At 41.0% G+C, this 15,504-nt stretch overlaps 1 protein-coding gene across 2 annotated transcripts in view; it reads right to left on the bottom strand.

Annotated features, from left to right (window-relative positions):
* Positions 1-15,504, bottom strand: part of LOC126106481 (gamma-interferon-inducible lysosomal thiol reductase-like) — a 104,422-nt gene that overhangs the window by 17,384 nt on the left and 71,534 nt on the right. Inside the window, exons 4-5 of one of the 2 annotated variants that reach the window (XM_049912781.1) lie at positions 5,225-5,371; positions 4,639-4,824 (exon numbers count right to left, since the gene is read on the bottom strand). In XM_049912781.1, coding sequence (XP_049768738.1) covers positions 4,708-4,824; positions 5,225-5,371 — 264 coding nt within the window. In that variant the 3' untranslated portion in view covers positions 4,639-4,707. Of the gene's footprint in view, positions 1-4,638; positions 4,825-5,224; positions 5,372-15,504 lie in introns of those variants that run through there. The other variant, XM_049912780.1, reaches the window with a different exon arrangement.

Raw genomic sequence — 15,504 nt, 5'->3', positions numbered from 1 at the left:
TCAAGTATACCGCCTCCTTATGAGATTCTTGAACAGCGTATTCACTATTACTACCTGAAATTTATTAGAGAACTCAATTAGTCTTTCTTCTCCCTCATTCCTTGTCCCAAGCCCATATTCTCCTATACCTTTTCTTCAACTTTTCCCCCTACAACTTCATTCCATCCCCCATGACTATTTCGTTTTCATCTCCCTTTACATACTTTATAACCCTTTCAATATCCTCATATATTTGCTCTATCACTTCATCTTCAGCTTGCTACATTGACATGTATTTGAACTATGATCGTCGGTGTTGGTTGCTGTCAATTCTGATAAGAATAACCCTGTCACTGAACAGCTCACAAAAACACACTCTCTGTCCTACTTTCCTATTCATAACAAATCCTACTCCTGTTATACAATTCTCTGCTGCTGTTGATATTATGGTATAATCATTTGATCAGGAATCCTTGTCTTCTTTCCATTTCACTTCAATGATCCCCACTATATTTAGAATGAGGCAGATTTTCTAGCTTCCCTACCACGTTCAAACTTCTGACATTCCATGCCCCGACCTGTAGAATGTTATACTTTCAATGGTTATTCAATCTTTTTCTCGTGGTCATCTCCCCTTGACACTCCCCTCCCAGAGATCTCCCAGAAATGGGGCAGTATTTCTGACTCTTTTGCCAATGGAGAGATCATCATGTCACTTTTTCAATTACAGGTCGTATGTCCTATGGATACATGTTATGGGTCTTTAATGCAGTTGTTTCCATTGCCTTCTGAATCCTCATGCCATTAATCATTGTTGTTTCTTCAATCTTTAGGGGCAGTTTCCCCACCCCAAAGACAAGGGAGTATCCTGAACCTCTGTCTGCTCCCGCGCCCTCTTTGACGAGGCTGTTGGCAGAATGAGGGAGACTTCCTATGCCAGAAGCCCTTTATTAATTTAGCCCTTTTAAATATATGCGGTGTTTGTACTTTCAGACATGTCCAAAAGAACAGACATCATTTTGATGCAGAAGCCACTACGAATTAAGACACAAAGGAATTACAGACATTGGCTGCGACCGGGTACTGATTATATCAATGGTTTCAATTCCGGTACAGTTCAACTTTCTCCTTCCATTTAATCAGTGCTCACTAGTGACCAATGTCTGTAATTCCTTTGTGTCTTAGCCCTTTTAAGCTGTGCTGTAATATAAAATAACAGTATTTCTATAATCATGATTTCCATTCTAACTAAATCTTACAACAAAAATATTTTTTCCAAGTTATTGAAACATGTCGCAAGCTGAAATAGTATTCAATTATGGAGTCAAATTGGCATCTGACAAGGCACAACAGCTACACTGGTTATGGTGCAATTTCATTCTGCTACGAAAACCACTGATGTCTTGCTCTGCTTTCTTTATTTTCATTGTCAGTCTGCTCGGTAGTGCAGTAGGTGATGGACATCTCTCCTAAATACTCACATTTTGCTAAAGTTATTGAAGTCAAATCCATTACAGCTAGAAATTTTGCAAATAAGTATGGAATTACACGAACAATGATCAAATAGAAAGAAAACTAAGTGCTCCTGTCCCTCTGAAGAAATGGGGAGATTTAAAATTTGCTGTAAATATCTGGAGCAGTGGTATTAATTTGGAATTTGCAGAGATGTAAACCAATATTACATTTTCAGCACTATTGCACTATTTCATTAATAATAGTGATGATATTACGTGTAGGTTTGCCGTTATGTTTTCTATTATATTCATGAACATGAACCTAATGTGTGCACTTAACAAAATGTATTAAATTTCACTTTTTCTGATCCTAAAATTTCTATTAAAAAAATTAATAAATACAACTCAGTAACAAAGTAATCCAGTAGGGAGACTCACATTGACCAGCATGTGTACAAATGTTCACTTAGGTGGGCTGGAAGTTGGCTACACCACACAGTACACAGCACGGTATCAGCTACAGTGTCTGTGTAGACTTTTCTGTGCAAGTACCTATGATACTGTGCTGCTTTTCTGTCCCATATATCTTCTTATGGTATGACAAGACACATGCACTCTTCTTGTTACTCAGAAACCACTCCAAAGTAATTCGGCCTTGAGTTTGTCTTAGGAATGTCACTCAGGAGGTGCAGCTATTACATATTTAACTTTAGCCACATAATAATGATCAAGCTGGCTCACCACTAAGGCAAATTTAGTCAAATTCCAGTTATTCCAGTGAATTGAAAGCTCACTTCTGCATATCTGAACTGCAATGCAGGATTATGAGGCCAGTATGGAGGCCGTCCCACAGTGATTCACAATAATGAGGGTACTTCAGCAGCTGGTATGTGTTGTTTCTCATGAAAATACTGTATTGGTTTTTGAAAGTTAGTCTTGCTCCTTCTAGTTACATAGACTGAACATGCAGGTTGATCACATCAGGGTCACCAATGTTGGTCCAAGTAGGTATGAGCTGTCTGAACAACTATAATTTTGTGTTCAATATACTCCCTGTTGTATGAAACATGATCCTCCAATATACCAGTAATGAATAAAATTTATTTACCAATGAACACAGAAGGTACTTAGTGTTAGAGAAGAGTCTGACAGGAGCTGTTTACCACTGCCAAGAAACTACTGTCCTTTGTAACATTCATAGAACACTGCGCTGCACACAGAGAACAAACCAAAACCCAGTACCTCTGCCAGCTGGAGTGAGAACTCTTGAACAGCTTACATAAACACAGCAGCCAACAGTAACTGGTGATCACTACAGATCTATGAAACAGTATTCCTTTTCTTCTTTCTTATGTTTTATTGTCATGTTCCAAGAGAAGCAATCTATCATTTTAATAGCATTGCCTTTTTCCATCCAGGACTTTCCACTGTTTGCTTAGCAAATTGCAGTGCATTGGGAGGAAGACATTAGTTCTAGCAACCACTGATGTAATTACTCATACTAAAATTATTAGGGTCCTTGAAGGATGCTATAAGTATGTCTTATCTCTCTTATTGATGCATAACAAGCCTAGCATGTCCAAAGAAAATTTAAAATGTGATATGCTGAAAGTATGGAAGTAGTAATCCAATTAATGTAATAAGTCACCAGCTGAAATGTTTCCTGGATATCTCTTTGACATTTTTGGCTGAGTAATGCAATACATTAGCTGAAAGGTAGGAATGTAACACCTCGGTTCAGTTTACAGTGATAAAAGCTATAGAAAGAATAATTTAAAATTAAGAATAGAATTTTTAGAGGGGAAAATAGTGTAGAATCAGAGTTCGGTAATTGCAGAGCAAAATTATAGTATATCAGCAAGTAGTTTAACGTCCAAGTACAGCAAAGCCACGAAAGCTCTGTCATGGAGAAGGCAGTGACGTTAAACTCTTGTGATGAAAAACCTATAAAGAGGCCTGATCATCATTATTGCCGCCATTATTACTCGATTGTTTTGTTAAAGGGCGGGGAACCTGTGTCAGTCAGTGAGACAATAATTAGATTGGACTTTATCGTGTTAAGATTCACGATAAACTGTTAGAATATTACGGAGATTAAAAGTGATGTAGTGTACGATTTTTGACTGTTGGTAGCAACGGAGTATTAAGGGGATTTCAGGACTTTAGTGCTAGATTGGAACTTTACGGACATATAGACAACAGAAACTCAAATTATCTGCTGATACAAGTGAATTCAGAGGTACCGGTATTCAGATATTAACGTGTGGACTTTTGTAAGTGTCATGCATCGTTAGTTGCGAATCTGGACATAGAGCGCATGCATATCGGCATTTGCGGACTATTTAGGAACCTTTTAAATAGACCATCATTCATCACCATCTTAATCCTCGAATATAAAGTGAAAGTGAAATACAACAGTGTTGTACTTATATCATTTACCTAGTACTAAACAGTGAAGGCTTTACGGAACCAAAGCTATTCAGCAGTAAGTCAGCACCATCTTGTGGAAAGCGAAGGCATTAACTAACACACTAACTGAAGTGAACATTTACGTGTTTTATGGACTGCTTAGTATGAACTTTTGTGTCTCTTTGATGTCCCCACTCCCTCTGTAAGGTGGCGCAGGCTGTCTTAATCATAAAAGGGGAGAGTTTTAGCCGGGCAAATTACTAAATAAAAGCGATGTTTACAAGACTCGCAGTAATAGCAAAACACAAGGCCCGCTCCTCATCGAAGAGTCCTCACTGTCACGTCAGGAAGTAAAGCCGGAAAACCTACCGACGATACGTAGCTACGAGCAGACGTTGACATGCAGTACCTAAAAAGGGAACCACAAGAGAGTTGGGGATGCTTCAGCTGCTAATGTCAAAATGCCTTTTTCTTGTTACCTATGTCTTAAGTTGAAAATCTCTCTCTCTCTCTCTCTCTCTCTCTCTCTCTCTCTCTCTCTCTCTCTCTCTCTCTCTCTCTTTCTCCCCCCCCCCCTCTCTCTCTCTCTCTCTCTCTTCTCCTCAAATCAGTATCCAGCTATGCCATGCATGCCTCGAATCGTTGACTTCTTATCCTTTTCAGCAAGCTGCCGATTGCTGAAAACCTGACAACAGACTACTTCTATGCACGCTACTAAATGATATGTTTTTTCTTCTTTTATAAACCACATAAAAAAACTTTTTACACTCAGAAAACAACTTTACACAGTACCCTGTCTGCTTGACAAGTACAGTTCAAATACATTCACAATAAACAGTCACAATTCACAGCAGACACTCTTAAGTCAAACTTCTTTTTGTTCCATGACTTCCTTATGCAATGTCACAGCCATCTTTCTCCACAGAGGCCAACGCAACTCGAGGCCAACGCAACTCTGATGATCCGTTAGCTGGAGGAAACACTAAAAACAACAAATATCACCAATCATTAGCTGCTGCCAGCATTGGCCTGTTCAGTAACAACACTGTCTCCATTACTATTCAATCAATGCGCACATTCCAAGAAACCCCATGCTCGATGCACATTCCCCGCATTCCAATCTACATTAAATAAATTTTCTTCAGCAGTCGATGACCATCATTCATCAGTGCTAAATACACTGTGCAACACATCACTTTAACAAAGTGATACGTCACACTATACAGCTCAAGTAAAAACTAAACTGAGCGCGAGGTTGTCTCCCACAAAAATGTGTCCAATTGATCTTTCACTGTGTGAACATAACTGAGTCTACAGCATTTCATCTTAAATAATAGTAATATTTACAATGTGTTCATGTATCTAAGTCTTAAAATACATACCCCATTTAATGTCACTGTTGGTACGAATTTTAAACTAGGATCCAATGAATGGGTAGCATCTCCACATCTTTTCAGTAGCCCTGTTCCTTCCAGTCCTCTAGAACACTGCAGGATTGGTCTCCATGTAATGTTGAGATTACTGGCACACTGAAACAAGTACCGATATAATGTTACAGTGAGGAAAGAAGATTACCCGAGCATGAAAAGTAGAATTAGGGACTAAACAGATTCAAAGGAACTTGCTTTAAAAACATAAGAGTTACATTTGAACATCCGAAATAGTTCCCATGTTTGACATAGCATTTCATGGTTGCAGTTCTCAGAGACATGGAAATGCAACTGTCACTTCTGCAACAAAGTGTAGCATACATCAAGTTCAAACATTGATTAACATGAGTTGTAAAATAGTTTCCAGCTGATTACTCTAGCATTACCATTTTTGTTTCTGTGTCTCCTTCAGTATGCCAGTTCCTTTAATGTTAGTTTTGTTGAGGTTGGTTTACACATTTATTTTATGACAATGTTTATTGTACCATTTTCATACTTCTACTTTCTTGGTGTTTAGCACTTAGAAAAATAATTTAAGAAAAAAAAAAACTGCAACCAAATATACAGGGCAAGACAAAACTCTCCCAACAGAGCTTCAGAGGGCAATGAGAATCATTTGCTCCAAGTGTTTCAACATGAAGAAGCAAACCAGATTTTATATTTTGTAGTTGAACAATTGAACAAGTCAATGGCATACGAGTCTTTTATCTCTTCAAAATATTCAGCATCTTAATTTAGGACTAGAAAGTCAACTTTTGTCATTCATTCATAATGTTCCATAGATCATATCTAGAAGCAGAGCCTTCAGAGATATGGGACTAGTCAAGATCAACATTGATAAATTACAAGAAACTTGTACAAACTTCATCTGTTCATTACACTGACAAAAAACTATCATTATACTGATTCATATTACTTATGATTTTGTTGGCTAAATGTAGCCTATTACATTAGCATGAAAGCCACTACTAAGAAAGCCGCGCAAGATTAGCCGAGCGGTCTGAGGCGCTGCAGTCATGGACTGTGCGGCTGGTCCCGGCAGAGGTTCGAGTCCTCCCTCGGGCATGGGTGTGTGTGTGTGTTTGTCCTTAGGATAATTTAGGTTAAGTAGTGTGTAAGCTTAGGAACTGAAGACCTTATCAGTTAAGTCCCGTAAGATTTCAGACACACACACAGACACACACACACACACACACACACACACATACACACATACACACACACACACACACACACACACACACACACACACACACACACACACACACACTACTAAGAAAAAACTTCCAGTTTCTCAGTTATTTTGTTGAATGTTTACACTCACCCACTGGCAGTTTTCAAAGAAAAATGTAACCTTCATCTGGGGCCTATTTAAAAAAACAGAACTAAGTCATCATGTAGTTTTGCACTGCACAATGTTTCATTCCATGTAGTCAACAATAAGTTTCAGTCTGCAAATATATGTAATAGATAATTTGTAGTAGTGCTGCAGTGCCTACCAAAGTTTCTTTTCTTTCTGCCAGTAATATCTTGCTTTGTGTTACATGGTAACTTGTTGAAGACATTTGCACTGAGTATGTAACCCTTGAAGATAGATGTAAACTGTCCTGAGAAGGCCTGCTTACAAAGTTTCAAGTACTGGCTTTCAACGATGACTGTAGAAATATTCTATCTCCTACATGTCACTCACATAGGGATGGTGAAGACAAGAATAGATTCACTACAGCATGCACAGAAACATATAAACAGTCATTCTTCCCATACTCCACACATGAACGGAACAGGAAGAAACCCTATTAACTGGTACTTTGGGATGTACTTCCTGCCATGCACTTCATGGTGGTACGCAGGGTATACGGGGTGAATCACCTAAAACTTGCATTGCAGATATTGTGGAAATGGAAAGCGCTATTGATGTGCAGCTTTTATAGAATGGTTTCGTAGTCAGGGACTCATATTGTTAACAAATCAACAGATTTTAATAACACTGAGAAAGTGTATTTTTTCTGCAATTTTTTAAATGGAAAAATGCCTGTTGGCATTAACAAAAAACTAAAGGTATGGTAAATTAAAATGTCAGTGGTGTTTTTTGGAGGATTCTAGTGTGACTCATTAACGAGATATCCTATTTTTTAAAGTTTTCACACCAACACTTGCTTGTGCCATTCAACCCACCTAGTTGCTCGGTTCAATGTTGTTAAGTTTGCTTACAGTGTGCTTGTGTGTTCCTCGAGTGGATTACGACTTAACAGACAGTTAGTGTATGACAGTCCAAGCAGTAGGTCACGAGTGGACAACAGGATTTACCGATGCAGATAAGGCCAACTTGCTCACAGTGTATGGAGAGTCTAGGAAGAATTCACTTCATTCTCGTACGGTGTATGCGGCAAGATATCCCACCAGACATCACCCATCTCGGCAATTATTTATTGATCTCTTCAACCAGGTATGTGATAAAAATGGTAGTGTAACACCTAGACAACATAACAGAAGGAAACAAGTGATGTTAGAAGAAGGAAAAATTACTATTCTTCCTGCTGTTGCAGTTAACCCACGTGTTAGCTCCTGTGCAATAGCACAACAAAGTGGCACGAGTCAGGCAAGGATCCTATGAATTCTCCAGTGACATAGGGTCCAGCCTTACCACATCTCTCTCCATAAAGAGCTGCATGGAAAGGATTATGAGAATCATGTTAACTTCTGCACATTGGCATTAAGACAGATACTCCAGATGTATCACTTGCCTTGGTTAGTGAGGAAGCCACATTTTTCAATTACAGGCTGGTAAACCACCAAAATATGCACTATTAGTCTGCTTAAAATACCCGTTGGCTTTGCCAAGTGTAATGTCAGTACCCACAGAGTCTAAATGTCTGGTGTGGGATAGTGTACCATCAACTCACAGGCCTGTTTTTCATAGACGGAACACTGAACGGACAAAAGTATCACAGTGTCCTAACGGACCATTTTCCACAGATGGTAGAAGTCATTCCTCTGCAGACTAGGAGGGACCTGTGGTACGAACATGACGGCTGTCCAGTACCTAGTGCACAAAGCAAAGAACTAGCCATGTCTTCACAAATTGTTTCCAAATTTTTGGATTGGACGCAGAGGACCTGCTCCTTGGCCAGCCCATTCCCCAGATTTAATGCCAGTAGACATTTTTTCTGTGGGAAAAGTCGAAAGACACTGTCTACGAGGACATACCGACTGCACCCGACGACGTGTGATGACGTACTACTGCAGCCCGCTCGGACATCTCTGCTGTAATCCTAGTGGGTGTGCAGCAGTCTTTCCCTACCAGCACGAGTTGCCACTGCCGGTGGTTGTTTTGGACACAACCTATGACGGTGAACTGCCTCGTTTCTGGTCAGAATCCACAGAACCAGCGAATGCACTTGTGCAGCCCTTTGCTGTGAGCTACTGCAGATATTGTACAAGTGTCACTGTGTGAACTTTTCAAAACACAATATCTCATAAATGACTTGCAGTAGAATCATTCAGAAAACACCACTGACACTCTATTTACCCTACTGTACTTAACTTTTCAGGATTTCTTAACCTCAAACCTTGCCTCACCATCATTCCCCAAATCCCTCAACATGCGAGATAACTTTACATCTACAGAAAGAACTGCAATCCACAACCTAAAATCTGATCCTCACCTTATTATCATACCTACTGACAAAGGCTGCACCACTGATGTTTTGAACCACAAGGATTGCCTGGCAGAAGGACTCCACCAGCTGTCAGGGTCATCCACCTGCAAATCCTGCCACAATGACCCCATTCCAGAAATCCAATAAGATCTCCAGTCTCTCCTCAAATCCTCAGATCCATACCAGAACCTCACCCCAGAGACTCTCTCTCTCTCCTCACCTCTACCACTCCTTGCACTCGTACCATCTAGATGCTTCCTAAAGTCAATAAACCCAACCACCCAGGATTCCCCATTGTGCCTGGTTACTGTGTCCCTATTGAAAGGATCTCTGCCCTCGTAGACCAACACCTTTAGCTTATTACCCACAGCCTACCTTCCTATATAAAATACACTGTCTCCTCCACTGACTCTTTGCAATTCCTGTTCCTTTACCACACGATGCCCTGCTCATCACAGTTGATGCCACCTCCATTTATATGAACATCCCTAATGCCGACAGCCTAGCTGCTGTTGGAAACTATCATTCCCAATTCCCAACAGATTCCAAACCTACAACCTCTGGTCATCACGACAAACTGCCCACAATTACTTCTCCTTTGAAGTCATCATCTGCAAACATATCTCGGGTATGGAAATGGGCACCAGCATGACACCAGCCTTTGCCAACCTATTCATAGGCCATGTAGGGTAATACATCCTAACCACCCAGAATCACAAACTCCCACCTGGTTCAGATTCACTGAGTACATCTTCACGATCTGGACTTACGGTAAGTACACCCTATCCACCAATATTCCTCCAGAACCTCAACACCGTCTCTTCCATTCTCTTCAAATGATCCTCCTCAACACAACAAGCCACCTTCCTCAATGTTGGCATTCACCTCAAACCACCAGCAGTACCTCCACATCAAAAGCTGCCACCTGTTCCATACCAAGAAGTCCCTTCCATACAGTGTAGCCAGTCACGGCCATTGCATCTGTAGTATTGAGCAGACCCTCTCAAAATGTACCAAGGGTCTCACACAGGCCTTCGTAGACCGTAATTAAACTCTCAATTTGTACAAAAACAGACCTCCTCTTCCTTTTCCCTTCAGTCTCCCACTACCACAAAGTCCCATCATCTGGCTACAGAGGTGCTTTCCCCTCATGAATATGTACCACCCAGGACCAGAGTAACTGAATCACATTCTTTGCAGGGTTTCGACTGCCTCTTGTTGTGGCCTGAAGTGAGGAATGCCCTACACATTATCCCCCCCATCTCTCACACAGTGGTATCCCACCACCCACCAAACCTTCACTATATCCTTTCCCATTCCTTCACTACCCCTGCTTCCAATCCCTTACCTCATGGCTCGTATCCCTGTAATAGACCTAGATGCAACACCTGTTCCACACATCCTCCCATCACCACCTACTACACTCCGCTCATAAGCATCACCTATCCCAACAAAGGCAGGGCTACCTGTGAAACCAGTCAAGTGATCTACAAGCTCAGCTGTTACCACTGTGTGGCTTCTATGTGAGCATGACAACCAACAAGCTGTCTGTCTGTATGAATGGCCACTGACAAACTGTGCCCAAGAAACAGCTGGACCACCCAGTTTCTGAGCCCACTTTCCAACACAATATCCTTCATTTTAACGACTGTTTACAGCATGTGACATCTGGATCCTTCCTACCAATATCAGCTTTTCTGAATTGCACAGGTGGGAACTCTCCTCACTATACATCCTAAGTTTCCATAAGCTTCCTGGCCTCAGCCTCCCTTAGTCACTGTCCTACACCCACCTCTCCCCTTTCCTGTTTCCACTTCAGTACTAAACACCCCTTTATTCCATCAACATACCCACAGTCTCTTTACTTTTCTCATCCCCCCTCCCCCCACCCTCCCAATCCTGTGTCTACCTATCCAACTGCATCTAGCTCTCACAAACAGCACTACACGATCTCACAAGCTGCGCTTTACTGTCCCACACCTGTGCTCTGCTGTCCCTCTCACTCTCTGCCCCACCAATCAGACTGGCTCTCCCACCGAGTGCAGCCGCTTACAGTCTGGCCTCGGTAGCCTCAGGTTGTGGTGAAATGTGCACGAGCTGCATTTGTGTGAATGTTATCTATTTCAGAATAAGGCATTCTGGCTAAAAGCTTACGTGTTTAGTGGTCTTTTTGTAGTGCTTGTCTGTGACTCAACATCTCTGCACTATGGTGAGTGGCAATCTAACTTTTTCATAATATTTCCATTATGCCACCTTGCATTTTTCATTGTTTGGTTCCACCCTACTTTTGTATGGCATTTCTACAATCTGTTTATTGGCTAGCAATATGAGCCCTTGACTACAAATCCATTCTGTGAACTACAAATCCATTCTGTGAAAACTGCACATCATTAGTTAACTTCCATTCCCACAATATCTGTGGTGCAAATTTTAGATGATTTACCATGTATATGTTAATTTAGGCGTAGACATAAGTCGAATCTGAATCCTAGATAATGAGGTAAAGTCTATAGAAAATAATTTTTGAGCAATAGACAGGCACATTAAAAAGCAGACTTCTGGATACACTACCAAGGTCTTTTGTCAGATGAAGAAAAACACACACACACACACACACACACACACACACACTCAAGGCCGTTGTCTTCAGGTGCTGGGGCAAACAGCATTCTTTGCTGGGGGCTGAAGCAGGTAATGGGGCTACCAGAGAGTTGTCAGTCAGAGAGTGGGAGGGGGAAATGATAGCACGTTAGGGGTGGGAGAAGATACTGAGTGGTACCTCCGGGAGTGTGCAGGGACGAGGTGGAAAAGGGATGACGGGCTGTCAGATGCAGAGTTGGGAGGCTGTGCTGGCGGTGGAAATGGGGGAGAGGAGGGAAGCAGAGAAGTGGAAGGGACTATGCAGGTGCACTGGTGGCAGAAATGGGGGGGGGGGGGGGGGGGGGGGGGAAAGATAGCGAGCATGTTTGAGGGTGGAATGGTAGCAGGGAAGGGGTAGACACATGGAGGATGGGGAATAGCAAAGGTGGTTTATGGGAATGAAGGATATGTTGCAGGGAGAAATTCCACTTGCATAATTCAGAAAATCTGGTGTTATTAGGAAGAATCCTAATGGCTTGGGCTGTGAAGCAGTTACTGAAGTCATCATACCCTTTCAGGTGGCATACTTGGCAACTGGACGGTGCAGTTATCTCTCAGTCACAGTTTGGTTGTGGTCATTCGTGCGGACAGACAGATGTCAGTGGCAATGCCTACATAGGATGCTCCACAGTGGTTACTGTTGAGTCGGCAGACCCGTGGCTGCTTATGCAGGTGGCTCTGCCTTTGATGGGGTAGAAGATGCCTGTGAGATGACTGGAGTATGCGATGGTGCTGGGATGTATGGTACAGACTTTTTATCAAAATCTTTGACAGTGAACACCAGCAAGCGTTGATTGTGAAAGGAGACAGGAGATTAGGATAGAACATCTGTTTTTAATGTATTATCTGTATTTATATCCATTTATGCACTTTTATGCATTCTTGACTGTATTTCATCTGTATTGGTATATGCTAAACAAATACAGGGATATAAGCCATGGGGCAGAGTGGAGTAGGGACAGACAGTGATATTGTATAAGTTGAGTGGACAGCAGAATACAACAATAGGAGTGGCGGGGGGGAGGAGGAGGGGAGGTTAGTGGGTAGGATATTCCTCACATCCCCAGGCACAATGAGATGCAGTCAAAATTCTATCACAGAACATGATTTCGTTGCTCCAATCCTGGATGGTAGTGACTCATGAAAGGGGTTATGCTTTGTTACTGGTCAGTGGGTATGTAGGTGATGGTAGGGGACTGGGGAGACCAGGTGCAGGAGATCAGTTTCCGGACAAGGTGAGGAGGGTAATTTCTGCCTGTGAAGGCAGGTTCAGAGGCAACTGCTAGTCCCAGAAGATATGATGACCACAGGTAGCTAGAGGACTTTCCAGTGTGAAATGGTGGCAATTGACAATGTGGAGATATTTTTGGTGGTTGGTAGGTTTGATGTGGACCGTAGTTTCAGATGTAGCCATGTGTGAGGTTGATGTTGGCATCAAGGAAGGTAGCTTGCTGGGCGGAGGTGGACCAGCTGAAGTGAATGTGAGAGAAGGTGTTGAGGTTCTGGGGGAACATGGATAGGGTGGGTGTACTCACCTTGATCCAAACCACGAAGAGGTTATTAATGAACCTGAACAAGGTGAGGATTTGAGACTCTGCACAGCTAGGAAGGATACTTTAGACTGGCCACAAATAGGCTGGCATAGTATTTTATTTATTTATTTATTTATTTATTGTTCCATGGGACCAAACTAAGGAGAAGTCTCCATGGTCATGGAACGAGTCAATGCATGAAATTACAACACAATATTAGAAACAGATAAAATGAAATATAAAAAAAAAAATATTCAGGTGACAAGTCATAAATTTAAATAAAGAAAATCAACAATGTAACACTGGAATTTGCTTAATTTTTTAGCTCTTCCAGGAGCTCCTCAACAGAATAGAAGGAGTGAGCCATGAGGAAACTCTTCAGTTTAGCCTTAACGGTGTTTGGGCTACTGCTAAGATTTTTGAGTTCTTGCGGTAGCTTATTGAAAATGTATGCAGCAGAATACTGCACTCCTTTCTGCACAAGAGTCAAGGAAGTGCATTCCACACAGAGATTCGATTTCTGCCTAATATTAACTGAGTGAAAGCTGCTAACTCTTGGGAATAAGCTAATATTTCTAACAACAAACGACATTAAAGAAAATATATACTGTGAGGGCAATGTCAGAATTCCCAGACTATTGAATAGCGGTCGACAAGAGGTTCTCGAACTTACACCACATATAGCTTGAACAGCTCATTTTTGAGCCAAAAATACCCTTTTTGAATCAGAAGAATTACCCCAAAAAATAATACCATATGACATAAGCATATGAAAATATGCAAAGTAGACTACTTTTTGTGTTGAATTGTCACTTATTTCAGATACTGTTCTAATGGTAAATAAAGCAGCATTTAGTTTCTGAACAAGATCCTGAACATGGGCTTTCCACAATAGCTTACTATCTATCCGAATGCCTAGGATCTTGAACTGTTCCGTCTCGCTTATAATATGCCCATTCTGTCTGATCAAAATATCAGTTCTTGTTGAACTGTGAGTTAGAAACTGTAAAAACTGAGTCTTACTGTGATTTAGCATCAAATTATTTTCCACAAGCCACGAACTTATTTCATGAACTACATTATTTGACAATGTTTCAGCATTACACACAAGATCATTCACTACCAAGCTGGTGTCATCAGCAAACAGAAATATTTTTGAATCACCTGTAATACTAGAAGGTATATCATTTATATAAATAAGAAACAGCAGTGCCTCCAGCACCGACCCTTGGGGAACGCCCCACTTAACAGTGCCCCATTGGGACTGAACATCACTACTACTCTCAATATTGCGGAGAATTACCTTCTGCTTTCTGTTCTTAAAGTAAGAGGTGAACCAATTGTAAGCTACTCCCCTTACTCCATAATGGTCCAACTTCTGCAGTAATATTTTGTGGTCAGCACAGTCAAAAGCCTTCATTAAATCAAAGAAAACACCTAGCGTTCGTAATCTTTTATTTAATCCATCCAAAACCTCACAGAGAAAAGAGAATATAGCATTTTCAGTTGTTAAACCATTTCTAAAACCATACTGTACATTTGACAGCAAATTATGTGAATTTAAATGCTCCAGTAACCTTGTATATACAGCCTTCTCGGTAACTTTAGCAAACACCGATGGCATAGAAATAGGTCTATAATTGTCAACATTATCCCTGTCTCCCTTTTTATAAAGTGGCTTCACTACCAAGTACTTAAACCGGTCAGGAAACCGACCACTCCTAAAGGAAAAGTTACAGATATGGCTAAGTACTGGGCTAACATACATAGAACAATACTTCACTATTCTACTAGATACCCCATCATATCCATGAGAGTTCTTGGTCTTTAATGATTTAATTATTAACTCAATCTCCCTCTTGTCAGTATCATGGAAGAGCATTTCAGGTAACAGTCTCTGAACACTTTTTTCTACAAGCGCTATATGATTCCCTGTTGGGACTAGGTTTCTATTTAGTTCACCTGCTACATTCATTCAGAAAGCGATTATTAAATACTGTACATATATGCGACTTATCAGTAACAAGGACATTCCCACTATGCACTGATTCTATATCCTCGACCTGCCTTTGCAGTCCAGCCACTTCCTTTACGACTGACCACATGGTTTTAATTTTATCCTGAGACTTAGCTATTCTATCTGCATACCACATACTTTTTGCCTTCCTAATAACTTTTTTAAGCACCTTACAATACTGTTTGTAATGGGCTGCTGCATTTAGATTTTGTCTGTTTCTAACATTTTGATGTAATTGCCACTTTGTTCTACAGGATATTCTTATCCCTCTAGTCAGCCACCCAGGCTGCCTGTTCATGCTAGAACCCTGTTTTGAACATTCTAATAGAAAGCAACTTTCAAAGAGCACAAGAAAAGTCTTGAGGAAAGCATTATACAGTATTT

Source organism: Schistocerca cancellata, chromosome 10, assembly GCF_023864275.1.
Source record: "Schistocerca cancellata isolate TAMUIC-IGC-003103 chromosome 10, iqSchCanc2.1, whole genome shotgun sequence".
Taxonomy (NCBI): Eukaryota; Metazoa; Arthropoda; class Insecta; order Orthoptera; family Acrididae; genus Schistocerca; species Schistocerca cancellata.
The sequence above is the reverse complement of the archived record's forward strand: the minus strand, read 5'-3'. Positions and strand labels throughout refer to the sequence as shown.